Genomic DNA, 27,662 nt, shown 5'->3' on the forward strand with positions numbered 1-27,662 from the left:
CCAAACTTGCACGTGATTCAAAGATTCCAAAATTTAGACTGGGACTAGTTTAAGAATGCAAATGAAGCTGGCTAAATACAGCACAATTTTGAAAATGGTAGCTTTCTCTATCTGCTAGTCGAAAATAAGATATTACAAAGTGAAAAGGCAAAATTATACACAGCATATAGGAATAACAAAGCAATTTCGACTTTTTGAAAGAGTCAAGTACTTATGGGAATATCAAAAGTACTTATGTCGGTGTCCCGACCCGGGGGCCTGAATTCCAATTAGTAAATGCTGCGTGTTTCCTCGTCCCAGATGATGATGCAAGAGACAACTCAGTAACGCACTGTTTATCCTGGTTCCGGCCGTGGGGCCGTACGTCCAGCAAAGGGGGTGTGCGAGGGCACTGTATTATCTTGCACCCGGAGGGCTTGTAGTAGGGGATACAAGCGAGGCGAGAGAGGGAGGGAAGCTCCCAAGTCTCTGCTAGAAGAGGGGTTGAACGTGGCAAATAGGGATGCCGGAGCGCAAGTGATGATGGATCACCTCTGGGAGCGTCTGAGCGTCCCGTCTAAAGGTAGCCCGCCTCCTCCTTTTATAGTCACAAGGAGGGGCGGCGCACATGAGTGGGGGCGTGGAAGTCGTCGTTTTCCCCGAATCGCGGGGTACAGTGGTCGGATACTGTAGAAAGTACACTGTGGGGCATGGCGTTGGGCGTGGCAGCTGTCGTGGATATCGTCCTTGGTCTTGCGGAGATCGTGCCGGCGTCCTGCCAGTCCTTGCGAGCGGCGTGGTCGTCGCTGCTGGAGGTACAGTCTTCCGTATGTGGCGCGGTGGCGTTCGGTGGGCCCCGCAGGTCAAAGTCTTGCGTGCACCAGCGGGGGTGGGGCACGCGGCGGTCCTGAACCCCCTGGACGGAGTGCAGGCGCGCGCACCAGGAAGTCTGGAAGACACGTGGAGGTCCCGGACCCCTCGAGGGGGGTCCGGGACTCCGGCTGTGGGTGATGGACATCCCTCCTCGAGGGGCCCATGGCGCCACCGGACCCCCTCCCGAGCAGGAGGTGGGCCCGAGGCCATGCGTATGATGAGGCAGAGTCCGGACGGCCGGAGTTGGCAGAATAGTGACGGGAACTGTGCTGAGCGCGTCTTGTCCCGCGTCGCAGGTTCCACAGTACCGCCACAGCGTCCGGGATGGCGGAGCAGTGACCGGAGGTGATGGATGGGACTCCTGTCACAGCTACTGTGGGAATGGCGGCCCGACGCCGCCCGTCCTGAGCACTGTGGAAGAGTGATGGGCATTAAATGCCTCCGTATGGCGAGCGGTTGGGCGGCGGGGCCGTTCGTCCCTTGTGTTGAAGGGTGGCCTCGAGCGAGGCGGAGATGCGTTGCGCGGTCGAGGGTCCCGAGGGGAGCCCTCGAGCGAGGCGGAGATGAGTGACCCGCTCGAGGGTGGGCTTGCTACCCTCGAGCGAGGCGGAGATGAGCTTCCCGCTCGAGGGTAGTTCGCTACCCTCGAGCGAGGCGGAGATGCATTGCGCGATCGAGGGTCCCGAGGGGAGCCCTCGAGCGAGGCGGAGATGCGTTACCTGCTCGAGGGTAGATTCGCTACCCTCGAGCGAGGCGGAGATTGCCCGGCGGGCCTGAGAGGGGTGCGAATGATCCACATGCTGGGCTTCTTTGAGTCCTTTCCTTTCTTCCAGATTTGGAAGGAGGCCGTGGGACTTCATGGGCTCAGTCGCTTAACATGTGTTTGCGTTTTGAAGCGGTCTGAGTACCCCAATTAGGGTGTCCCTAATTGTGGTACCCGACAACTTATGTCCATAACATATAACGCATGTTTAAAGTAACTTTGATGACAGACCTAGTGGTACTCATTTCACATTACTTGACTAATTACTTTAATAAATATTATTGGTCAAAGTTTGAGCAAAAACAAATGGTGTCAAAGATCTGAAAATGGAGGGATACAAATCATGTAACAATTCACTGTAAGTCAACGAAAACACACCTGCATAGCACAAGCTTGGAATGCCCTAGATGCATATGGAAGTGAGCGGAGTAGGACCAATAAAAGTTGGATATGTTCGAAACGGTGACCAGAATCATAGAGATTAAGACTTTCATCAACTGATGAAACATTAATCTGCATTAAGAACTTTGCAAAGTCAAAGCTATAAATTTTATTTTAAACCGTAAAGGCAACTGTAAACAATTGGTCAATAGTTGATCAACAAAAAGGCTAATATTATTAAACTTGAAAAGTTGTGGTGTACTTGTGCCGATACAAATCAAGTGAGCAAAAATACCGAACCACATGTAACAAAAACCAAATGAAGATTGTTATGGTTCCAGACAGTCAATTAGGTAGAGTTAATTTAGCATTCCTGCTAATTTTATTTGGATGACCATTGAAGAACACATCATTAAATTCTTTTTTTTATTTTCTATCATTTTTATTTGAAGCATCATTAGTAGGGCCACGATGTTAAGAAAAGGGTTTATTGTACTTCACAAGGGGGCTGAAAGTAGAGACAGGAACCAAGAGCAACAAACTTCGGTTAATCACATGAATCCAATCAGTTTGGGTAAATAATCATATCTAATTATGTAGCATTCAAGAAAATAAACCATACCGCAGCAGAAATTAAAGCCATATAGACATTTGCAGTCATAAGCCTCCTTGGGGCTGCTTGGAATACTTTCTGCAATGCAAAAAGTAACAACGGCAATCTATCTTCTGACACAGGATTTCCTTCTTCATTAAGGGTGGCCTGACTATCACCAGGTATATTTGGACTTGCAGCACCAGAATCAAATTTAAGGTGACCTGATGCCACTAGAGCACCGAGAATGTGAATAATGCCCACAACAATGCCATCACCTTTGTCAGCATTGTAAACATTATTCCGGACATTATCAGAAGTAATTGAAAAGCTAATGCCACCCAGATTCTTCAAGAGCCCATTCTCAGAACCAGGTACCTTACTTCCAATATGTGAGTCCAGCATATCATTTACATTTGTGGCTTCATGTTCAATGGCTTCTTCATGGAAGATCATTTCATGATGCTCAGCTGATTGAGTTTCATTAACCTGGCATCTTGTGTCAGCACTATCAGCTTTTCTGTTGGAACTTCCATCCCTGTGTACATCATTTTCACACAAATTTGCACCAGAATCATCCAAAATATTTTTGTTACCAGTTTTAGCTTCCCGTTGTAAAAGAACAAGAACTGCTTCCACACCACCAGTAGAGATGAAGGATTGAGAAAACATGTTGGCTCTAGAGATGTTAGGCTGTACAATCAACCTATAGATGAGATGCAACACCCTTGCAACCTGCCAATAAGCACATGACTAAGAACCAACTCATCACTAGATCACCACTAAAGCTGCTAGATAAGGATCTCCTTCATAGTCATAGAATAGGTAACACATATAAAATAAATACTTAGAGCAAAAGATTTCTAGACAAGCTTTAAGAAAAACAGGTAACACGATTGTCAAATTTTTAGTGGTTAATAAAACTCTGCCTATGTTATCTCAATATACTTAGTCCATAGGCCAGTAAAAGAGGAGGCTTATCATAAGTTTGACGAGACAATAAAAACTCGGATACTCCTAACGAGACGAAATAGACAACTCAAACTTGCTTGGGGCTATACCCTTTGTTGCTGCTGCTGTCGTCATGGTTAACATCATATCTCATGGGCATGGGCTTAGACAGAGCAGAAGCAGCACACTACTAAGAAGCCACCACCATAATTTGGGAATTTTATGCATTGGCAGTAAACTCAACTGTCCCCATTCCTCAACCACAGCATCCTGCTGCCCCCTCCTAGAGTTTCTATCTCCATTATGTCACGGTGTCATCCTCTTTCTGTGTATATACATTGGTTCCTAAACATTTCACCTACTTCTCATGCTGTATGGTAAAACGTGCATCAGGGTTCAAGATGACATTATAATTACCAATGTATTACAGTTATACACCACCCAGTTGCACTTGATTGATTCAACATCATTTGATATAAAATATGTTAGGCTTGCAACATAAGACGCAGAAGACTTATGCATTTTCTATTCAGATTATTCATGACCCAGATGGAACAAAAAAAATAAAACATTGGTGGAAGCTTGATAGAGTTTGTCTAGTAATCCAAAGTCCCAAGTACCTGATTAGGCTGAGGGCACTCAACAATAAATCCAATCAAACAGCGGACATCATCTGAGACTGCTGTTGAAGATGCTGCTCCTAGCATCAATTCGATAACAACCAAAAGTTCATCAACTAGAGCATTCACTTCACCCAGAGATCTCTTTGTTCCAGTAAGTGCAAAGTTATCAATTGAATCTGGTTCCTGAATCGCCCAGTAACACCTTCTGCAGCCATCAAGAAGCATTTGCATCGCTTTTGCATCTCGCATGCAAGCAGATTCTGTAAATACCATGTCAGCAAGAGAGGAGAGAAGCTTCTTTTGTAAACCATAACGGCATGAACTCCACAGCTTTAGGTCCAACAGCAAACTGCTGAAAAGCTGCACTTTAAGTTCATGATTGTTTCTTTGAGACTGGCACAAAGATACAATTGCAGCAACAAGCTCCTCATCAGTCAGTGCCTCTTCTCCACTTTCCAGCTTCGAAAGAGCTTGCAACAGATAATGTAAAACACGTGATAAAAGCTCTGGTGCAAATGCCCGGCATAATTCTTCATTATTTCCAGGGTGTTGAATAGCTAGGGAAATAATCCTGAAAACTGGAGCAGAAAGGGAAACAGTGGCAAACGACAATGATAGGTCACCAGGTGTAGGCTCAAGGCTGTCCATCAGCACATTGCTTATGGTTAGTGGAAGTAAAGCCATTGGGCCCCCATAAGCCAAGGCCCATAAAGATTCTGCAGGGCGCACACGAGATGAAACATGAACCAATCCAAGAACCTCTGCAGGCCTTCGATGAGTGCCTAAAATGCAACACAAAAAGGCACTAGTCAATAATTCATCTATTTGAGTGTGACTGAGCATGACCCCCTATGGCATTCAGAGGTAGCTGGAGCAACAAGAAATTCAGTATGCCTTGTCTAAATGGCCTTGCAAAATGAAAATGGTATGGATGATTGAACAGAAGGGCAGTCCTATTAAGGGGCTGTTTGGATGTTCTAATACAGGGGTGCTAAAGTTTAGCCCTAGATGTGCTAATGGGGCTAAACATGGGCTAATGAGAGCTAATCTAGGGCTAATGGACTCTAACGACCAATTAGCTATCATCTATGTAATTAGATTAACAATTAGCTCATGTTTAGTACTACATTTGGCATTTACATAAGTGGGCTAAAGTTCAGCCTCTTGGATCCAAACACCTCCTAAACGATTCAGTGATTTTCAGTACTCCCTCTGTCCCAAATTATTAGTCGTATTGTCTTTTCTAGATTCATACAATTTGCTATGCACCTAGACATAATACATATCTAGATGCGTAGCAAAATCTATGAATCTAGAAAAGCCAAAACGACTAATAATTTGGGACGGATGGAGTAGTTGTTCTCTCCTTTAAAATATTTGTTGTGGGGATTGTGGGATTTGGAAGGCAAAGGTATAACATGGGGGACTAGTGCGGGAGCAGGAAAACGACTATAGTCAACACTAAGTACAGAGGGAGGGGGTGGGGGAAGATAGAACCTGATGAACCAGAAGGTGAGGCATCAGGGCAGAACCGCCCAGTGAGCAGACTAGGATGGTAGAGAAGATGCAAGCTTGCCCCCATCTCATTGTTAAGTGCAAAGCTCTCTTCTGCCATACTCTTAACATGGTCATTAGTTGCCTTCCATGGCAAGCCTGCACCATTTCCAAAACTGGGCAGTGTATCACCTCCTCGTGATGCAAGACGTCTCATTCTGTCTGGCCCAATTGGTTCCTTGAAGATGTAGACAGGCCCCATTTCAGCAAACAATGGGCATTGCCGCCGCCGCCTCTGCAGGCCTGCAATAGTTGGCGGTGAATTTGTCCCAATGCAGCAAAACGCAAGTGGTTTCGAGATACGCGGGAACTCAAAAGGACGGCTCTCATATAGGCTACCATCAACATACAGCCTCAATTCACTTTCACCCTTCCCAAGCAAACCATGCTTATTTGTGTGCTCCAACCCAACAAAATACCAACACTGAGGCTTGAATGCATGAGTGAAGTGCAAAGAAGCTTTCTTACCCCTCCCACCCACACTCTCCACCACCAAGAACTGGCCATGAAAATATGCTTCTACACCCTGATTATCTGAAGAGAGAAAGCTGAAAAGCCGGGGCATGTGTGCTGTTCCTTCTCCTGCAAGGGCACTGGCTGCTGCAGCAGCTGACATTGCTGATGATTTTCCAGATGTTGCAGCGGCAGCGGCAGCAATGGCCGCTGCAGCTGTTGCTGTGCTAAGCGTATCCGAAAATGATTCTATATAGATCCAAGTGGCGAACCCATATCCATTTAAGAAGGGCCACCTGCTGTCACCAGGGCCAAGCAGACCAGAGCTCTCCCCGTCAAACTCAAATGTTGCAGCAGGACCTCTTGTTTCCTCACTCCCCATGGCCTTCTCAAGCGCCAGCATCAGTGGCGTGGCCCAGCTCGTTCCAAGTGCCTTCCTTACCAAACCAAGCCAGGAATGCAAGTCCTTGACACTAAGCGAGTGCCCACCCAACAACTGAATGCACTGAAGCAGCGGTGTCCCGTCCCAGCTACTACCCGGATCCATTTCGACGAGCAGCTTCTCTGCAGACTCGAGGAGGGTAGCCAGGAGGCCGGCGGAAGAGCACATGGCACGGTTCCGAGTGCAGGCACGGAGCGCGGCGTGCAGGCCCGCGACAATACGAGTGCGCGGGGACGGCTCGCCGTCGCAGGGGAGGTGAGGCAGGAGCTCGGCGGCGGCGACGGCGGCGCGCGCGTTGGACATGACACTCGGGGGAGCGCCTGTGCCGGTGGCGTCGCAAGCCTCGTCCGCGCCGCCCATGGTGCCGAGCAGCACGTCGACGACGGAGTGCGCCAGCTCGCCCTGCTCCTGGGAGACCGCCTCGCGGAGGAGGTCCGGCCCGCCCGCGATCGCGGCCTCCACCGCCCGCACCACCTCCTGCGGCGCGTCGGCCGGCACCCCCGGCGGCCTCCTCGGCCGCGGGGACGGCTCGTAGGGCGTCGCGGGCGTGGCCGGCGTGCTGGTACCCATCCCCGGATCCGACGCGGCCTCCTCCTCGGCGGCGGGCGCCACGGCCTCGAACTGCTCCGCGGAGCCCTCCTCCCGCGGCGGTGTCGGTGGCGCTGGCGGCGGCGGGGAGGAATCGGACGACTCGCGCGCGTCCTCCGCCATTGCTAGGACTTTACTCCATGAAACCCAAATCCGAGCAGAGCCCCGGGGTGGAAATGCGGGCGGGAATCGGTCAACGGAAGTGAAACAGCGGGCGGGGGCGATTACGCGCGGCGGGGACTGGAATCGAGGCGGGAAATGGCCGTGCGCGGCGCGCGCGCGGATCTGGGCGGGGATCCGCGGGGCGTTCGGTGCAAATGCGCGAGAGCAGGTGGGTGGGATTAGGCGATTAGCGGCGGTGCACGGCGAGATCCGAGAGGCGGACGGAACTGGATGATGAACTTGACCGTGGGGGGAGAGAGGGAGGGAAGAGGTCACACAGCTCAGGAGTCAGGAGGGGAGAAGACGTGGCGCGGCGGTGGGTGCTGGGTTTCCCGGGCCGCGGCTCTCGTTCGCGTTCTCGCCCGTGTGCCTCGGCGCGTCTCGCGTTGGTGCGGCGGGCGGGTTTGGCGAAATCTATATAGAAATATTCTATATAGATGGAACCACTAAATATTATTAATTCTAATTTTGCTGCAACCACGTGAAACCATATCATCAGTTAAATCTAAACAGTAAGATTTCTCAAACCTCATATCATCCATATTATTTTAACCATCCGATTGTTTTCTCAGCTCCTTTCTTTACTCGGCACCTTTGGCAGATTAAGAGCCTCCTCTCTTTTTTACTCGGCACCTTGGCAGATCAAAAGACCACCACAGCTAATGGCACTAACGGCATTAGTACTTCATCAATCATCCATGTTCTCACTCCTTGGTGCCTTGACGTGCTGCCTACCAACAATTAAAGGGCACAAAATGCTCTTCTTCCCACTCACATCATTTGTCCCTTGGGTGCCTTCCGTGGACAACGAATCAAATAGTCAGCCACCATACATGTCTCTTCAGCTTCTCATCCATTCCAATTTTCAGTAAAACCACATGTCGCAGCTACTAAGAATCATAGTAGCATATAATTATCGATGTGCTTCTATGTTCTCCTAGCATATGCGCCTAAGATCAATCTGATCAACCTTTAGACCCTTTCATCATTCCCCAATTCTCCAATGGTCTTGATGATGGAATTCATGTACGCTCGCTTGGTCGATTCAGCAGGCCTGCAGGAGCAACAACTTTTCTTCCATGGCCACGTCATAACATACTCGATCTACTGCATTGATGTTGTTCCTTATACCCAGGTTATCCATCTAAATATTCCAACGACAATTCTTTCCAATGTATGTAGTTCTTCATCTATCCTTATTGTAATTTTGGTTGGGAAATTTTTTAATCATGTGATAACCCTCCTTATGTTGATGCAGCTACATTAAAAAAACCATTGTTTGCCTGAAATTCTTATTTTCTAAATTGGCAAGTTGTATCTCTAGAGCACGAGAACCAGCTCTCTTTTTCATAAGGTAGCATTACATAAAGTTACAAATTTCATATGCTAGCATTTAATTGACCTCTTACTTATTTTTTTCTTTACATTCAGTGTCTAATTTATTAGCATGCCTTTCTGCAATGAACAACTTTAAGGTTTCACCTAAATTCTAATTATTTTGTCACTGATTTTCTTTCTATATTCAACATAGTACTAAAGAGATCCATCTTTCACTTCTTGAGATGTATGCATGGCCCTCTTTATATCTGGGTACTCACTCAACAATTGTTCCAGCATTTTTTTTGATATGGTCCAAATATTCCCGCAGCAATGCGCGGGGAATTCACCTAGTTGTTATAGAGCGCGCGTGCGCCAGGACCGTTGGCAGCAAACGGGACATGCGTCCTTATTCACTATCGTTTTCCAAATTCTGCTTCAATGCTGCTTCGGATTCCACCGTCTACTTCATTTTCAAAAGTTCCAGAGCAAGTGAAAGGGTATCTAATCTCCGGTCTGTGATGAGGGTCCTAAAATAAATTAGTTTATGTCAAAATATATATCTGCTGGAAGCTATTGTACACTAATTTCAAAGTTTTACACCTCTAGGTACAAAGTTTTTAATATATCTGCCCAAAGTTGTGCCTCCTTCCAAAAAAAAACTTCACATTATGACATGGAACTCTTTTTTGTTAGGCATACAAGTTAGTTAGTGCTGTGAATTGAGGGGTTCAAAATTTTTATTTCATGCCTTGATATATTCATTACGTTTGTAATCATTTATCCAAAGTTTTTATAAACATAATTTGAAAATTCTCAATATTTTCATTCAAAGTTTTCAAGTAGTCAGTTTAGAGTTTTAGCATGGAACTATATAAGTTTGGACATGTGATGTTTTATATGCTTCATAGTTTTTTCACAAATACGAGTATTAAATTTTCAAATATGTGCGTTCGAAGCTAGGTATTCTATAAAAGTTTTTCATATAAGAGGCAAAAACTTTCAAGATTCTACTATAAAGCGCCATATGTAGAACTTCAAATATATGTAAATTTTTGTAGCATGGAGTGCATAGTTTACAATTTGGTAGTACATAGTTTCATATATTCATAGTGCAAAGTTTGAAATTACAAAGTTTTTTTCATAAGAACAATATTTTTGAAATGTGCAAGCAGCAATTCCCTGAATATAGAATGTAAAGATTAGAATAAAAGGTTTATACTAAACACAGACTTAGGTGATCTTTCATTTTTACTAAACACACTGTCCTTTTCTCCAATCATGCAGGTATATTATTTTTCTCCCCATTAGTTGAATCTTAGTTTTTTTTTGTGAGTTCTGTGATGATGATGTGTCCACATTAATAAGAAGCTTACTAAACTCTCATTTTGCGCAGGTCAGGCAAAGGCTCATTGATAGCTCTCAAACAAGATTTGGACCACAACACTTAAGCATTCAGGTGAGATCAAGGCACATTGGTTGCTATGAAAAAAATTCTATACATATGTGTTTGAAAATACACTGGTATGAAATCTCTAAATTTGAATGCTAAATTTGTTGTAATTACAAAATTTTAGAGTTTGGAGTACAAAGTCAGTAATGTTATATTTGTAAAGTTCATGTGTTCTAATGTTTAGGGTTGTAACGTTTTTAAGATAAAGTTTTAGAACCAAGAGATACAAAGTTTTTGAGAGGCTAGAACAAAGTTCCCAATATGGAAATGCAAAGGTTTTTAGTTACGAAGTATTAGATGTAAAAGGATAAAGTTTTAAATGTTTTGTCACAAAGTTTCATATTTTTTGAAGAGTAAAGTTGTATTCATGAGAATACAAAGTTTATAACATGTTAGTAGAAAGTTTTCTAATTTTGAGATGCAAAGTTTAGAGTTTATTTTACTAAAAAAATTTACAAGCCCAAAGTTATTAAATTTAGTGTTAATTTTTTATTTTAGCAGAAAGTTTTTATCTAAAATGTTCTATATCTATTTTTAAAAGATTTCAAATATCCATGTATAAAGTTTTGTATCTAATAGTATAGATTTTTAAATTTAATTGTAGAAAGTTTTGAAATTTAGTGTACAAAGTTTTGAAATTACAAAGTTGTAGAGTCTCGTGTAGAAAGTTTGAAAATATATTAGTAGAAAGTTTCTGAATTTAGAGTGTAAGGTTTGAATTAAAGTTTTGGATCTGGGAGTACATAATTTAAAATGGGTTAATAGAAGATTTTTGGAGCTAATAATTTTTGGGACAACCCCATATTTAAAGAACATGGTTTCATACTTCGAAGTTTTTGGGACTAAAAAGTTTCTTTGTTTCCTAGTTCAAAGTTCATAGTTTCAGATTTCAAAGTTTTTGGGGAACTAAAAAATTTTAATTACTGTACTACTACTAAGTTTACATATATAGATTTCAAAATTTTTGGGACTACAAAGCTTATTAGTGTGCTACTACAAAGTTCATAGTTCAAATTTTAAATTTTTTTGGACCTACAAAGTTATTAATATGCTAGTAAAAAGTTTCATAATTTTTTATATTTGAAAGTTATTAATGTGCTAGCACAATGTTTAGCCATACAGGAGGGTAAAATAAAGATTTGATTGGCTGTCGTTCTGCAACATGGAATAAACAAAAAAAAACTGATGGCCCATTCATGTTTTTCATCCAACATCGTTATCTTTTTTTAACCATAATTGCATCTTCATTGATAGAACCCATAATTGCTTCTGCATCTTCTTTTTACCAAACCTTAGTCTTACTAGTTCTACATGCATATGTATGTGAAATCTGTATGACTAAATTTAAGACATTAAAGAATTGTTCTGCATTTCTTTTTTTTACCAAATCTTAGTCTTACTAGTTCTACATGTATATGTATGTGAAATCGAGGCCCCGCCCATTCACTCACCCACACATCCGTTGTCCCGAAAAATGAAAAAGAATAGAGTAGAAGGTAGAATAGAAGTCAAATGTATATTCACTACTTCAAACTACTAGTGTACATGCGCTGCTTCCTGCTTGCAACGCTCATTTGGTGCAATGCTGCCACGGCGCACACTCGCCAACTAATGACCCCGCGGGTTTGGGGCTTTGGACGCCCGTCGAGGGAACTTTAGGGCGAGATGCGGGTCTGGCCCACCTGTCAGTCACTAAACAGCTGGCCTTTTCCAAGTGTACAGACAGCTTCTTTGAGTGGCGCATACGGACTCGTGCTCTTTGTTCAAAAAAAAAAACGGACTCGTGCTCGCCTACACGCACGTCTAAACACGATCAGGAGCAACTCCAAACTTAGCACAAGAAGTTTTGTCTTGTCAAGAGATGTACTCCCTTTCCCTTTGTCCCAAAATAAGTATTCGTTTAATCTTCAAATTTTATCCCACAAAAAATATTTTTTTTAAATTATAGTAAAGTACAAACAATTACAGCAATATCAAATATCAAGAAAAATGGTTAAGTAGATGCTACTTTTCTGTTGAGTGCTAGGGAATCAAATAAATAGCGAGGTTTTCAATTACAACTATTATAGTTAAATTAGAGGTAACATGGTTATTTTCACTACTAGTAATATGTCCGAAATTTTCTAAACAACACTAAGTACAATTGTACTACCCTCGTTATCCAGCTTATTTTGTCTAGGTACAGTGACGAACCAAGGTTAGGTGCCGGATGGAGCAAGTGCCTGTCGTGTCCCAAAGCCCCTAACCGTCAAGAGTGTGAAATTAGCACCAAACACCGAACTACCGAAGGAGTTAGGAGAGCTAGCAAACATCTCACAGTACACATCCGGTGAAGTCATTGGCTCACAAACTCAGTTCATACAGTCACACAAAAAGAAGTAGCAACATTTAACAATGCTTACGTTCGCTCTGTTCGTTTGACTTGTTAGCCAACCAGCCAGCTATACTGTTCTCTCATACTAAATCAGTACTAGCCACCAGCTACCAGCCAGTCAGCAGTACTGTTCTATCATAACAAATCAGCACCAGCCACCAGCCATAGCCAAGCGAACACAACGATACCTACATCAGACTTAGACGACCACGCATAGACAGGAAAAAGAAAAAGCTACGCACAGACAAGAAAAAAAGAATACGATACGAGTACAAATATTGTGCAAACCTGGAGATCACATCACACAGGCAAAAATCAGAGGGATGGATCAATGATACATTTTGAGTACCCGATGGGCACCTCGACAGCAAGATTTTGTACCCGCACTCGGATGCCATCGTCGCCCATGGAACCCATAGGTATCTATCTCTACGGGTCCTACTGCCGTCTCCATGGATGCTTAGAGGTTACGACAAGCCCTTTATAACAAAAGTGAAAGTCCAATCAACACAACAATATTTCAAAAGCATCGTTCAGTCCAAAGACCAGGCTTCATCAATGTAGTAGTAGCAACGCAGGGGCCCGGTCGTCCCATAAAAAGGAGCTGGTGGTGGCTAGCTACTTTCAAGCGAATGAAAGGGAAAGCGCATCCGATAATTAACCCATCAGATGATCGTGATTTGCAAACAGCACAACCTGACACTAGGAGCATGATCTGCGTGTAGTACGAGCGTACTGCATATTGCCATGTGGGTTGGGTTCATATGCTGCGAGGCTATGTTTACAGTACCCGTTATATCGAATCTTCAGACATGCATGAAGAGTTAAATGTAGTTAAAAATAACTAATTACACAGTTCAATTAGAAATGACGAGATGAATCTTTTAAATCTAATTAGTTTATAATTAGATATTAATTATCAAATAACAATGAAAGTGCTATAGTACCCAAACTCAAAAAATTTCATGAACTAAGCACAATCGACCGACCACTTCGGCATGCAGATCGGTGAGCTGAAAGAGACACGGCCAGCAGGCGGCAGCAGCAGCTTTACCTGACCGATCTGCTAGACCCGCCACAGCTCAAAAGATTAAGAAAAGAGGCTTGCACCGTGCTTCGTGCTCATGTGAAAGCAGCTAGCACTGCTTCTTCAAAGGCTGCGTGCGATCTGTTGAGACTTGAGAGTTCCGGCCATCCGGGGCTCTCGATCTTAGTCAACTACTGCAGCCTCGGCCGGGCTACGCCATTGTCAAGTGGGGAGCAAATTCACAGCATGCAACGACCGGGCGGGCCACCGGGGCAATGCGTCCCGTCTTTTTACCGGTGAAATTTTGAGCACAATTCAGTGCAAATTATGGGGGCGTGGGATGGGACAGTGCAGCTCGTGGGCGGGGGGGGGGGGGGGGGGGGGGGGGCGGCAGTGGCAGCAGAATAGAAAAAAGGATAAATAATCTACACTAAGTTTTGCTGCATATGAAGCACCTTTTTTAAGGAATTATGAAGCACTTTTTGTGTACTGTGAGGAATCGTTCCTCGTTTCTGCATTTGTATACTACAGTGCTACTCCAAGGAGCATTCAAGTCGCATATGGACATAGGAAACGATGCGAAATTGATTTGGATGCTCTTGGAGTCTTGGTAGACTGGTAGTAACAAGAGCATTTGTTTGCACCACCGGCTCCCATCCCAAGACCCAAGTTGCAAGGCAGAGGAGTTCACTCTGTGTTCTTTTTCTGAAAATTTCCCTAATATTTTAGAAGTAGAAAAATGCTCCTCATGACTCTTTGATGATAATAAGATGTCAACTGGTGTCCCCTCTTTCAATATGACACTGTGGTTCCGCACCAAAATTTTAGCAAGTCGATGAATTGGCGGGGTCAGCCACAGCTCAATGCGAAGGCTCTCATATTATCTTCCTCGCCCCACTAAAATTCTCATGCCCCGACAATCAAAGCTATCTAATTAAAAATGTTAAAGCTTTGCTAATTACCTCACCCACTTTTTAAATCTACAATGTTTCGGACCGACCAAACATTTTGAGATTGTTAGAAGAAAAATAGATTAATTAGTGATCAATATGTAATTATTTATCTAATTCTGTAATTGGTAGGTAAATCCCACTTGGGGAACTTCCACCCCAAAGGGTGCCTTGAAGGGGTCATCCCAAAGGGACATATCCCTTAGGATGGTGTCTCTTAGTCTTAGTCTTGTATATAAGCACAATCAATCAATGGAAACACACACATCCATTCACTCCATTCATTCTCTCTTTCACTTTGCTCCACAATAGAGATTACGAAAAAAGTTCCGACTTCAAACCCATCCAGAGAGAGGCATTAATCCGCAATTATTATGATCACATACTTAGAGTTTAAAATACACCATGCTTAAAATTAATGACCAATACGCAAAATGAAGGACCATTCATGGGACATGAAGAATTGCATAAAGACTCTATAAGTTGGCATGCTCCGAGTAGCTACTTCCTTCGGTCATCAATGTGCTGTAACAGAGCCAATTTGTCCCTCTGAAAAGCATCTGCAAAAAATTCTTAGTCTATAATTGTTAAACACGGTATCATTTCTCGTGAGCGCAGCTCGTGTCAATAAATTATGTTGCACCGGAGATAAAAAGGCAACAAAAATCTCGTCTTGCAATAGATCCCATGTGAGCGCAGCTCCCGTCAATAACATTATATTGCAACGGAGATAAAGGCAACAAAACTCTCATCTTGCAATAGTTCTCTTCGAAATGGCACAGCCTACACGGAGTCTCACCCACATAGCAGAGCAGCTGTAGACATACATGTACCCTCGGCAGCAGCAACACAGGAAGGATTATCTCGACATGCCGTGTCTAAATCTTTGGACAGGGAAGGAAAACGATCTAGCAGAGTAGTTTACAGGGAGTAACAGAGAACACTGGCACCACCGGCGGTGCGGTGCGTGAACGGCACACGGGTACATGCTGCAGGCAGGCATGCCGAGGCCACCGGCATTTATGCGCCCGGGGCATGCATGCGGCTTCTCCTCAGAGGGCTCGCGCCTTGACGATGTCCATGCTCATCTCGCTGGGGTCGGTGGCCTGCAGCTCCACCTGGATGCCGTCCAGCTCCCGCTTGAACCGGTCCTTGGAGCTCGCGTACAGCATCTTGCTCCTCACCCTCGACGTGTCCGGGGACCTGCGTGCGTGCGTGCAGATCGATGAGCCGTGGATCCTTTCCACTGCGTGTTCGCCGCCGGCATTGCTGGCTGGTCATCGGCAATGTAATAAACCGGTATGGTATGATGATTACCAGGAGATGAAGAAGATCTTGCTCTTCTGGCAGTTCTCGTCGGTGGTGAAGTCGAAGTCGAAGACGGCGTAGCGGCACTCGCTGTCGGGCATGGAGGCGGTGAAGTCGTCGTAGGTGTCGCCCGGCTTCCCCAGCCTGTCCACCACCACCTGCTGTGTGTGCTCGTCGATCTTGAACGTGATGAACCGGAAGCTCCGCTTGGACTTGAGCTCCTGGAATTTGAGCTTGCACTCATCGTTCACGGCCATCCCCGACGCCGAGTTCGCCTTGCATTATCAATTTTTTTGGTTTTTTTTTGGGACAACACAAAGGCCAAACACGTACGGTTACACAACAAATAATATACAACATTATTCACTAATAAGAAATCAAGACGGCATTGATCTGCTACGGGAGCATTAGGTGCTCGATGATGTCGTCTCACCATGGTCAACGGGTTTGTCTCGTTTCCACAGCCGGGCTCGACGGTGGCGAGGAGCGGTGCGCGGCGGCGGTGGCGCGGGCGGACGCAAGATTTCCAAGGCCTGTGTGACGGAGAGGAGGGCGAAATATAGGAGGCGGGGATCTTGCCATGCCGCCACGTTCGGAGGAGAGGGCGCGTTTGACCAAGCACGTCCCCTCCTTGGTGCGCGGCGCGCGAGTCCAGCATGCGCGCCACCACCACCCATCCATCGTTGCGACCGAAACATGTGGAAGACTAACTAATCTTGACCAGTGACAGCACGGTAACATACATGGCTGATTATCTCAGATCAGATTCACCCCCACTGCAGCTGCAGAATTAATCGACAGAATGCACAAGCTGCCACAGAAATATCTCCCGTTCTTCAGGCAATAGGGGCAACGAAATCTGTAAAACTAAAACTGGACTCTGATGGATGTTAAAACTAAGTGAATCCTCAGAGTATAATTTCAATGTTAGTTTCAAATAAGCATATGCCAGTCCCAGCAAAATCAATTAGAGGAACACTGAGGACAGTCACAGGTACCAAACTGATAAATTTCAAACTGCACGTGGTTGGCAGATAAATTCTCATCGACAGTTAAGCAACCATGACCGCACAGTACAAGTTGTCCAGAAGGATCTTCTGCATCGTAAGCTACAAAATTTTCATTCCTCAACCAAAGAATTTTACAACTTTTGGGGCCTGTTTAGCTTTTGCCTTTAGGTTCACGTTCTTCTCATCATTTCCCGCCGACTTTGAACCAGATTGCTTTGCTTTTTTTGATTTGACGGGTTTCGGTTCTTCTTCTTCAATGAAATCGTCTTCAAGGTCGTCTCCACCATGGTGAACGACAGGGCCTTCCTGATGGTGTTCTGCCATGTTGACATCTGAAAATAAGCAGGCCAAATGCAGCAGTAAATAGTTATTCCTAGGGGTGCAAATGGGTGACCCTTAGGTGCACCTCCAACCCTCTCTAGTTCAAAATTTTGTACTAGTTTTCCAAATTGAGATATGATTTTGGAGAATTAGTACAAAATTTTGAACTAGAGAGGGTTGGAGGGGCACCTAATGGTTATAACTTGGCACCCCTAGTTATTCCTGTACTGGACAACTACAGCATAGGTCCATGCATCATATTACTAACCATCTCAAACTATAGTAAGCAGAATTTATCTCAGACGTCGGCATAAGCAAGCCAGATATCGTCAAGTAAAAAGCAACATTTCACCCATCCTTACATAGTCACATGATGCAGAGTCTACATATGCATACTTTCCTTTTATCTTTTTGACACTCTTCTACAGGTAAAATAACTGTATATTCCTTTCGCAAAATCAACATCCCAAAGAAACAGTAAAATAATTTCATGTTAAAAAACACCAGGCAAGAATATGGTGTATGCACCCTGCAGAAATACCTAGCTGGTTACCATGGAGACTGGATAATAACTAAAGGAAAAAGTCCAAATTACTACCCTGAACTATGACCAAAGTCCAAATAACCCCCCAAACTATGTTTTAGTTTATTTTACCCCCTAAACTATATCATTTGGTACAATTTACCCCTCGATGGAATTTCTCTTTTTTGTTTCTCCACACACAAGTGGAATCTTAAGTTGGTTTTTTACAGGATGATAGCGGACATCATAACATATTTTAGAAAAATATATCATCATTTTTTTCATCATTATTTGATAGAGTAAGATATTTACTAATAAATTCATTCTTGAAATTCAAATTATATAAAACATATTGATGAAAAATTCATAATACATTTTATTAAAATGCATTGTGATATCCACTACCACCATGCAAAATTTTAAATTAAGATTCAACTTATATGTGGTGGAATAAAAAGAACAAATTCCGTTAAGGGGTAAAATGAACCAAATGACAGTTTAAGGGGTAAAAGGAACCAAAACATAGTTTAGGGGGTTATTCAGACTTTGGTTATACTTGAGGGGAGTAATTTGGACTTTTTCCATAACTAAAGGTAGGTTAAATATATAGATCAGTCACATGCTGGTCAGCACTCCAAGTTTTGAGATTTTGTCTAAACTATGATATATTGCAAATATATAAAGTTGATGACCAATGAGCTGCTTACCATCGTCTCTGAAGGACATCAAATCATGTTTCCCTTTATTCGGACAATGCTTGGCCAAGTGTGTAACTTCACCGCATATCTTACAACAACCACCCTAACAAATATATGGAGTTTAGATTCAAATGCATGGAAGCCAAACCTTAACAAAATAAAGAACAAAAAAAGAATCTCAACAGTACTAAAAAAACAATAGAACATTTTGACATCAAAGAAGATTGAAGTCTCAACACATTGTTTTCGTTAGATAGGCTTGTGGAGGATCACCAGGAGGAATAGACTTGGGAGCTAGTTAGAGAAACTCAAAATTCCATCAAGAGTAGAAGCAGTTCAGTATATCTGGATTTGACAAGGACAGCCTTCAAAGTTAAATGTATAGATAAGTTCAAGCTAAATTACTGTTTTAGAGGCTCATAGGATAAATTGCAATAAAAAACCTAAAGCCCCTGGAATTAGCAACTTCAATTGTTTGCCATATATTTGTGTTGTGGACCGATTCTTCGGTCACAAGTTCCAGCGACGTAACAAGAAGGCGGCTTCTACTAGTGGCTAGGCACATTTATGTTTTATTTGCTGTAATTCGTATTATTCAGAATTGTTAGTTTGGTTTGTTAGGGCCGGCTCTATATAAAGGGGGAGCTGGTGCATGAGACAATTAAGCAGATAATAAACCTCAAAGAGTTCAGAGCCTCCAAGGGAGGGCGAACTAGGGTTTGTTACCCTGCTACCGTGCTATTCATCTATATGCGCCAACATCTTGGTATCAGTTGCCTTTGATCTTGCGCCTTCCCTCAGCCCACCGCAAAACCCTAACCAAACCCTTCACTGCGCCAACTCCACAGCCAGCCGTCGGGCAGAGCTTCCCTCACCCGGCGCCACCACCACCATGCCCGAAGACGATGATCAGCCAATCACCAAGGCGGTCTTTGAGGAGGCCGTCGACAAGATGATCAAGATGATGGGCGATCTTGGCAAGAAAGTTGACACGGAGGTCTCCGCAGTTTGTCAGGACTACGCTCATCTGTCGACCTCGATCAAGAACGTCCAGACACAATTGCTGGACAAGCAGGGACGCTTCGACCAGGACGCATCTGGAGGCGGCTTCGATCGCGGCCCTTCCCCACCTGTCCACAAACTCCGCTTCCCCAAGTACGATGGATCCGAAGACCCCGTCACTTGGATCCACAAGGGAGAACAGTTCTTCCGAGCACACGGCACACCGGAGGATCAGAAGGTTTGGACGGCCTCGTTCTACCTACAAGGTGTAGCCAGCCAGTGGTACTACCGCTGGGAGAAGAATCACGGCGTTCCGGAATGGAAAGCATTCGTCGACGGCATCCAGAAGCGCTTCGGGCCACCCCTCCGCAGCAATCCGCTCGGCGAGCTCTCCCATTGCCGCCGTACTGGATCTGTCGACGAGTACGTCGACCAATTCCTCAAGCTTTTGGCCCGCTACGAAGACGTCACCGAAAAGCAACAGATCGATCTGTTCACGGCCGGCCTGCTACAACCGATGAGCACCGACGTCGAGATGCATGCGCTGACCACACTGGAGGACGCCATGGCGCTGGCGCGTTCGTACGAACGCTGTCTCCAGATCACGACTGATGCCCCCGTACCCCGGCGCGTCCAACCAAGTCGGCGGCCACCTTATCGACATCTACGGCTCCGGCAAATACTTTGCCCAAGCCGGCCGCACCATCTACTCGTCCTCGCCGTCTCTCGCCGGATGAGATGGCCCAACGCCGCCTCGAGGGCCTGTGTTTCAACTGACCGGCGAAATTCAGCAAGGAGCACCTCAAGCAATGTCCCATGCGGGGCATCTACTTCATGGACATGGAAGACGATGAAGCTGACCCCAACTCGGACACCGACGGCTCTCCAGAAGTGTCCATCCACGCCATGACCGGCATCTCCATGGGCGACACCATGCTGGTGGACATCACGGTGTCCCAGGAGCCGCTCGTCGCCCTCGTCGACTCGGGCTCGACACACTGCTTCATGTCTACCACCACAGCCGACGCCGCGTCTTGGCCTCACGGTCGGCGTCGCTAACGGCGAACGCGTGGCCTCCGCCGGCGTCTGTCCTAACACGGCGTTCTCCATCGCCGGCGAAGACTTCTGCGTCGACATCTACGTCATCCCCTTGGCAGGATACGAGCTCGTCCTGGGGTGCCAATGGCTGCGCACTCTAGGACCGGTGCTGTGGGATTTCAAGTTGAAAACCATGACATTCTGGCGTGACTCCCACCGAGTTCGTTGGCTTGGCGTCGGCGCAACGCCATCATGCAAGCTGTCCGCGCTGGCCACGGTGGATCTCCTGGAACGTCTTCTGCAAGAGTTCAACGACCTGTTTGCCGAACCGACTGGCCTGCCCCCTCTGCGCCATCTGGATCACCGGATCCACCTCGCCCCCGACACCGCACCTGTGGCGGTACGCCCATACCGCTATCCCCAACTACTGAAGGATGAGATCGAACTCCAGTGTCAAGAGATGCTCGAACAAGGCATCATCAGGCCAAGTACCTCGGCGTTCTCCGCCCCCGCCCTTTTGGTGCGCAAGAAGGACAGTACCTGGCGATTCTGCGTCGACTACAGGGCGTTGAACGCCAAGACCATTCGGGACATGTTCCCGATTCCGATCGTGGAGGAGCTTCTGGACGAGCTCCACGGCGCGACATACTTCACCAAGCTTGATCTGCGCAGTGGCTACTTCCAAGTGCGGATGTTCGACGACGACATCGCCAAGACGGCGTTCCGCACTCACCATGGCCATTACGAGTTCCTCGTAATGCCTTTCGGCCTCACCAACGCGCCATCTGCGTTTCAGGCACTCATGAATGAGGTCCTCCGCCCCTTCCTGCGCCGGTGTGTTCTTGTTTTCTTTGACGACATATTGATCTACAACAAGACATGGGCCGAGCACCTTCAGCATCTGCGCGCGGTCTTCACCGTCTTGCGTGAGCACAGCTTGGTGCTCAAGCGTTCCAAGTGCCTCTTCGCGCAGCGCAACGTCGCCTACCTCGGGCACGTGATCACCGGCTCAGGCGTGGCCATGGATGAGTCAAAGATTGATGCTGTCAAGGCATGGCCAATCCCCAGGACCATCAAAGCACTGCGAGGCTTTCTTGGCCTCACGGGTTACTACCGGCGCTTCATCCACAACTACGGGATCATCGCGGCGCCCCTGACCGCCCTCCTCAAGGAGGCGTTCCGCTGGTCGGACGACGCCACGGCGGCCTTCAACGCTCTCAAGGCCGCCCTGACGTCCGCACCTGTGCTTCAGCTACCGGACTTCAATGAGGAGTTCATCGTCGACTGCGACGCCTCAGGTTCCGGGTTCGGCGCGGTCCTCCACCAGGGCGAAGGGAACCTTCTTCAGCCGCACCGTGGCGCCGCAGCACGCCAAGCTAGCCGCGTACGAACGGGAACTAATCGGCCTTGTCCAGGCCGTTCGCCACTGGAGGCCATACCTCTAGACGCGGTCGTTCACCATCCGAACCGACCACTGCAGCTTGAAGCATCTCCTCGGCCAGCGCCTCTCGACTATTCCGCAGCACACATGGGTTAGTAAGCTTTTTGGCTATATGTTCTCTGTGATCTACAGGCCTGGTCGCCAGAACGCGGTGGCAGATGCGCTATCTCGCCGCGACGAGGACTCGGACAGTGCTCATGCGCTAGCGCTGTCCGCCCCGGAGTTCGCCATCTTCGATGACTTCAGACGGGAGGCAGACACTACAAGATATCGTCGACAAGTGGCGCGAGATCGCGGATGGCACGGCCGGCGCCGCCTGGTCCATGGTGGACGGCTTCGTCATGCACCGCGGCCGCGTGTTCGTCCCGTCGACATCTTCGTTGTGGCCCCAACTTCTCGCCACGGCGCACGGGCTGGGCCATGAGGGCGCCCAAAAGATGCTGCACCGCCTCCGCACCTCGTTCTACAACCCGCACGCAAGTCGTCTCGTCCGCGACTACGTCAAGGGCTGCGAGGTTTGCCAGTGCAACAAGACCGAACATCTACACCCTGCCGGTCTTCTTCAGCCCCTCGACGTCCCGAGCTCGGTCTGGTCCGACATCACCATGGACTTCGTCGAGGGCTTTCCACGCGTTGGAGGGAAGTCCGTCGTCCTCACCGTCGTCGACCGCTTCTCCAAATACGCCCACTTCATTGCGGTCGGCCACCCCTACACTGCTACATCCATCGCCCGGGTCTTCTTCGACCAGATCTACGGCTCCATGGTCTCCCTTGCTCTATTGTGAGCGATCGGGACCCGGTCTTCACGAGCAAGCTGTGGACGGAGCTCTTCACGCTCGCCGGCGTCAAGCTCCGCCTCAGCTCGGCGTTCCGACCACAGACGGACGGCCAATCGGAGGTTACTAACCGCATTTTGGGCGTCTACCTTCGCTGTCTCGCAGGTGATCGTCCTCGCAGCTGGCTGCGTTGGCTTCCGTGGGCGGAATATTGCTACAACTCATCGTACCAGTCCGCCCTCCAGACGACACCGTTCCAGGTGGTCTATGGCAGACCTCCTCCGACACTGCTGTCTTATGAGCCTGGCGTGGCAAGGGTGGTCGCTCTGGACCGCCAGCTCCAGGAACGCGACGTGTTCTTGGCCGACATCAGGGAGTGCTTGCTCTAGGCTCAGGATTACATGAAGGAGTATCACGACAAGACTCATTGGCGAGTTGAGTTCGAGGTGGGCGAGTGGGTCTGGCTTCGCCTCCACCATCGGGCAGCAGCATCAGTGAAAGGAGCTTCCTCCTCCAAGCTCTCGCCGTGCTACTACGGCCCGTTTCAGATCCTACAGCGCGTCGGCACGGTAGCCTACCGTCTTCAGCTCCCACCCAAGTCCCGCCTGCATGATGTGTTCCACGTGGTGTTCCTCAAGAAGTCCACTGGAGACTCGCCATCCACTACGGTGCCTCTTCCACCCATCATCCATGGCCGAGCTGTTCCTGCGCCGGCAGCTGTTCTCCGCGCAAGACCATCCCGTTCATCATGGGATTGACTGGTTCAGTGGCAAGGCCAGTCTGATGCTGACGCCACATGGGAGCCATTGGAGCAGTTCAAGGAGTCTCATCCGGATTTCCAGCTTGAGGACAAGCTGTTTTCTTACGGGGAGGGAAGTGTTGTGGACCGATTCTTCGGTCACAAGTTCCAGCGACGTAACAAGAAGGCGGCTTCTACTAGTGGCTAGGCACATTTATGTTTTATTTGTTGTAATTCGTATTATTCAGAATTGTTAGTTTGGTTTGTTAGGGCCGGCTCTATATAAAGGGGGAGCTGGCGCATGAGACAATTAAGCAGATAATAAACCTCAAAGAGTTCAGAGCCTCCAAGGGAGGGCGAACTAGGGTTTGTTACCCTGCTACCGTGCTATTCATCTATATGCGCCAACAATTTGAAGGACTATCTATTTATTTGCATGGTGCGTGAATATCCAAAATAAGAAGAAAAAACTTTCTTTTCATTTAAAGCGTAGAGGAGATCAAGATGGCCTAACTAGTACATAAAAATATAAAACTGTAAAACATTTTCTGCCAGGCACAACACATTGTTTCCAATATATTCTAGTTACAAAATGCATATGTGTTCTGATTTCAGTATCTTGCATTTGCAACACCAGGAGAACTGAGATGGTTTATGGTGAAATACCTTTGGATAAATGCCATGCTTGTTTTCAGGACAATCCTTGCTCAAATGCCCTTGCTGTTTGCAGACAAAGCAGCTTGCAAACTTTGTACCTCCTTTATATAAAATTGTGTTAAATGAGTAAACCACATAGGTAATGATAACACTGCTGGCAGGTACAAAGTACCAGAAGATGTCTCAGATGGATGTATGAGGATTACCATTTTCAATTGGCTTGGGGCATTTGGAAAGAGAATGTCCAGATTCACCACAGTTATAGCAAAATTTCTTTAAATTCCCCTCGTTTTTCTCAGGACAGTTCTTCAGACTATGGCCCCGCTCCCTGCAGAGCAAGCAAATCTGAACCGAACATAGTATTATTAGATGGCTAAAAGCAAGCAAAATTGATCATTGCAAAAGTAGAAGTCAAATGCAAACCAATCAACTAAATGGAACATAAAAAAAGGAAAAAGTCCAAATTACTACCCTGAACTATGACCAAAGTCCAAATAACCCCCCAAACTATGTTTTTAGTTTATTTTACCCCCTAAACTATATCATTTGGTACAATTTACCCCTTGATGGAATTTCTCTTTTTTGTTTCTCCACACACAAGTGGAATCTTAAGTTGGTTTTTTACAGGATGATAGCGGACATCATAACATATTTTAGAAAAATATATCATCATTTTTTTCATCATTATTTGATAGAGTAAGATATTTACTAATAAATTCATTCTTGAAATTCAAATTATATAAAACATATTGATGAAAAATTCATAATACATTTTATTAAAATGCATTGTGATATCCACTACCACCATGCAAAATTTTAAATTAAGATTCAACTTATATGTGGTGGAATAAAAAGAACAAATTCCGTTAAGGGGTAAAATGAACCAAATGACATAGTTTAAGGGGTAAAAGGAACCAAAACATAGTTTAGGGGGTTATTCAGACTTTGGTTATACTTGAGGGGAGTAATTTGGACTTTTCCAAAAAATAACTAATTGACACTGAGTACAGTTCATTAGCAAGAGAATTTCAAAGCGGGGAGCTGCCAGTCCATCATGTAAACATTGATCAAACCAGCACATGTTTGCTCAAAAAATTAAGTAATGAATTCACATCTGGCAAGCAAGGATAGTATCAGTAGCTGTACAGTGTCACTCCTTGCCCGACGAAAACCTAACCAAGCAACGGCATGCTACAAGAAATTGAGCAACCTTAAACAAAATGGATGTATCACTTTTACATCCTATGCCGGCTACATTATTCAGCGTCCATGGCATCTTTAGCAATTTGAAATTACCCTACACCATTGTGGCCGTCCCAGCTGGGCTCCAGCGATGCGGTGGACGTTGGGGAGGGGGAGGTTGTGAGTGATGCCATCAGTTTTCATGTGGCTCCCTCGAATACCCGTTCTGTACCGTCGATTGAGAATTGTTGAACTCGCTTAAGCGAGGTTGAACCATCTGAACTATGTTACGCTTTGTTTCATGAAATAAAGCGGGGGGAACCTTTTCTCTTAAAAAAAAGAGTAAAGTCCATCACCGGTCCCTAAACTTGTGTCGCTGTGTCATCCCGGTCCCTAAACTCACAAATCGACCGTTCAGGTATTCAAACTTGTCCATTTGTGTCATCTCGGTCCATAAACTTGTTCTACTGTGTCATCCCGGTCCCTAAACTAGAAAATAAAAAATTTACATCCTCAAATTTGTTCAATCATGTCATTCCGGTCCCTAAACTTGATTTTGAGTCTTATATGGGTCAAAACAAGGCGATCTAAAATTTATATATCAAAAAGTAATTCATAACTTTTTCATATGAATTTGAATGAAGATAAACTTTATATCAAAATGGTAGCCCTCGACGTAATCTACAATTTTATAGTTGAAATATTTTTGAATTAAAACTGTTTAGGGTCTCAAAATATTGTTGCAAGTTTGCAGATTTTGAAATTTAAAAGTTAAAATTAAATTTTGGGACTCTAAACAATTTTAATTCAAAACCTTTTCAACTGCAAAGTTGTAGATCGCGTCGAGAGATACAATATTGATATAAAGTTTGTCTTCATTCGAGTGCATATGAAAAAATTATAAATTATTTTTTAATATAGAGGTTTTAGATCGTCCGGTTTGGATTTAGATGTGACTCAAAACAAAATTTAGGAACTGGGATGACACGGCTGGACAAGTTTGAGGATCTAAATAATAGGTTTTTAAGTTTAGGGAGCGGAATGACACAACCAAACAAATTTGAGGACCTAAACGATCGATTTACGAGTTTAGGAACCGGAATGACATAGTCGAACAAGTTTATGAACCGATGATGCACTTTACTCTAAAATAAAATACCCTACACAACGGAGGTACCGAATACATCGTTTTCAGAAGGCACTAGTGGGTTCGTACCTTGTTCTTGTCCCAGAGGACCTTCTCGGGGCAGGCCTTGGCGACGTGGTCGGTGGACTTGCAGATGAAGCAGCACTCCCCCGGCCGCATCCCGGGAACCCGCAGCGGGTGCTTCGACCTCCCGGTGCCGCCCTTCTTGTCCTTCTTGAACATGCTCTTCTTGTTCTTCTTGCTCTTCTTCTTGGAACCGTCGGCAGAAGGGGCCGGCTGCGGAGGGAAGAGGTCCGGGTTCGCCTCCCGGAAGCGCTTCCGCGCCTCTCGCTGCCGCTTGTTCGCCATATGTGTCTACGGCTGCCTCTCTCGCGCTTGCTTGCTACAGCCGGTGTCTTCCTCGGCGGCGGCGGCGGCGGGAGGGGAGTGGGGGAAGGGTGTGAGCAGGAAGGTCGGAAGGGAGGGGACGAGGGGTTTTCGGTGGGAGGGGTGCTTTAAGATTCGTGTTTTATATTGGAACGCGGATTTCTCACTACTGCCAGACGTAGATCAGTCCAAGCGAGTCCAATTTCTTTTTTTTTTAACCGGAAACACAGCAAGGGAGAAGGAGGCCCCCACTGTGAAGAAATTTATTTAAAAAAGAAAGGGTATGTCACAACATGACACAACACCTATTTACAAACACTTTGATGTGCTGTAGAAAGAAGCTGAGAGACTGCAAGAAAGAAGTCTATGTTCAAGAAAACTACACAGAAGAGTTGACCCAAGTAAGGAAATGTATTTTAAGGGACTCCATCCTGTGAGCTTGATTGAAGTATTCATCCACAAAGTTATTTTTCCACCTGTTGATGCTGACTGGACTGTTTCGAAAATGAGTCCATTTCTTTGCTTCAAGATTTGCCAGGCTGCAATAATGAAGATTTCCATGAAGAAGCTACCATTGAAGTTATGTTTGGCTATCTCCAGCATTTGAAAGAAAGGAATTCCATACTGCCACTGGATTCCAATTTCCTACCAACAGCTAGTTGCAAAGGGGCATGTGAAGAATAAATGTATAGTTGTTTCTTCTCTATGGGAGGCACATAGGACACATCTATAGTTGTTCCCTTCAATTTTGAATTTCTTCCTTTTTAATAAATTTCCGGTGTTTAGCTTGTCCATTAGAAGCAGCCATGAGAATACTCTCAGTTTGTTACAACATCTTGAATTCCAGATCCAGAGAAAGGATCTTGGAGGTTGAAGTCTTTTGTAAGCATGATTGTAAAAACTCTTTGAAGTATATTTTTGTGCACCCCAAATGTAATGCCATTGGTCTTTGCCCCCTTCTCTTAGTTGTAT

At 45.8% G+C, this 27,662-nt stretch overlaps 2 protein-coding genes across 2 annotated transcripts in view; both read right to left on the reverse strand.

The window, feature by feature from the left end:
* The window catches only part of LOC120682981 (BEACH domain-containing protein C2-like), a 34,616-nt gene extending 26,913 nt beyond the window's left edge, over positions 1–7,703 (reverse strand). Inside the window, 4 exon segments of the mRNA XM_039964988.1 lie at positions 1,994–2,128; positions 2,619–3,323; positions 4,160–4,944; positions 5,660–7,703. Coding sequence (XP_039820922.1) covers positions 1,994–2,128; positions 2,619–3,323; positions 4,160–4,944; positions 5,660–7,322 — 3,288 coding nt within the window. The 5' untranslated portion in view covers positions 7,323–7,703.
* A 7,452-nt stretch (positions 7,704–15,155) lies between these two features.
* LOC120682627 lies at positions 15,156–26,802 on the reverse strand. The gene is made up of 7 exons (XM_039964599.1): positions 26,394–26,802; positions 24,202–24,340; positions 24,005–24,096; positions 18,352–18,445; positions 17,035–17,132; positions 15,800–16,065; positions 15,156–15,685 (listed from the first exon to the last, which is right to left on the reverse strand). Exons 1-7 carry the CDS (start codon positions 26,670–26,672, stop codon positions 15,535–15,537), a joined length of 1,119 nt encoding a protein of 372 aa, XP_039820533.1. The 5' UTR covers positions 26,673–26,802; the 3' UTR covers positions 15,156–15,534.
* Positions 26,803–27,662: the final 860 nt, after the last annotated feature.

Source organism: Panicum virgatum, chromosome 7N, assembly GCF_016808335.1.
Source record: "Panicum virgatum strain AP13 chromosome 7N, P.virgatum_v5, whole genome shotgun sequence".
Taxonomy (NCBI): Eukaryota; Viridiplantae; Streptophyta; class Magnoliopsida; order Poales; family Poaceae; genus Panicum; species Panicum virgatum.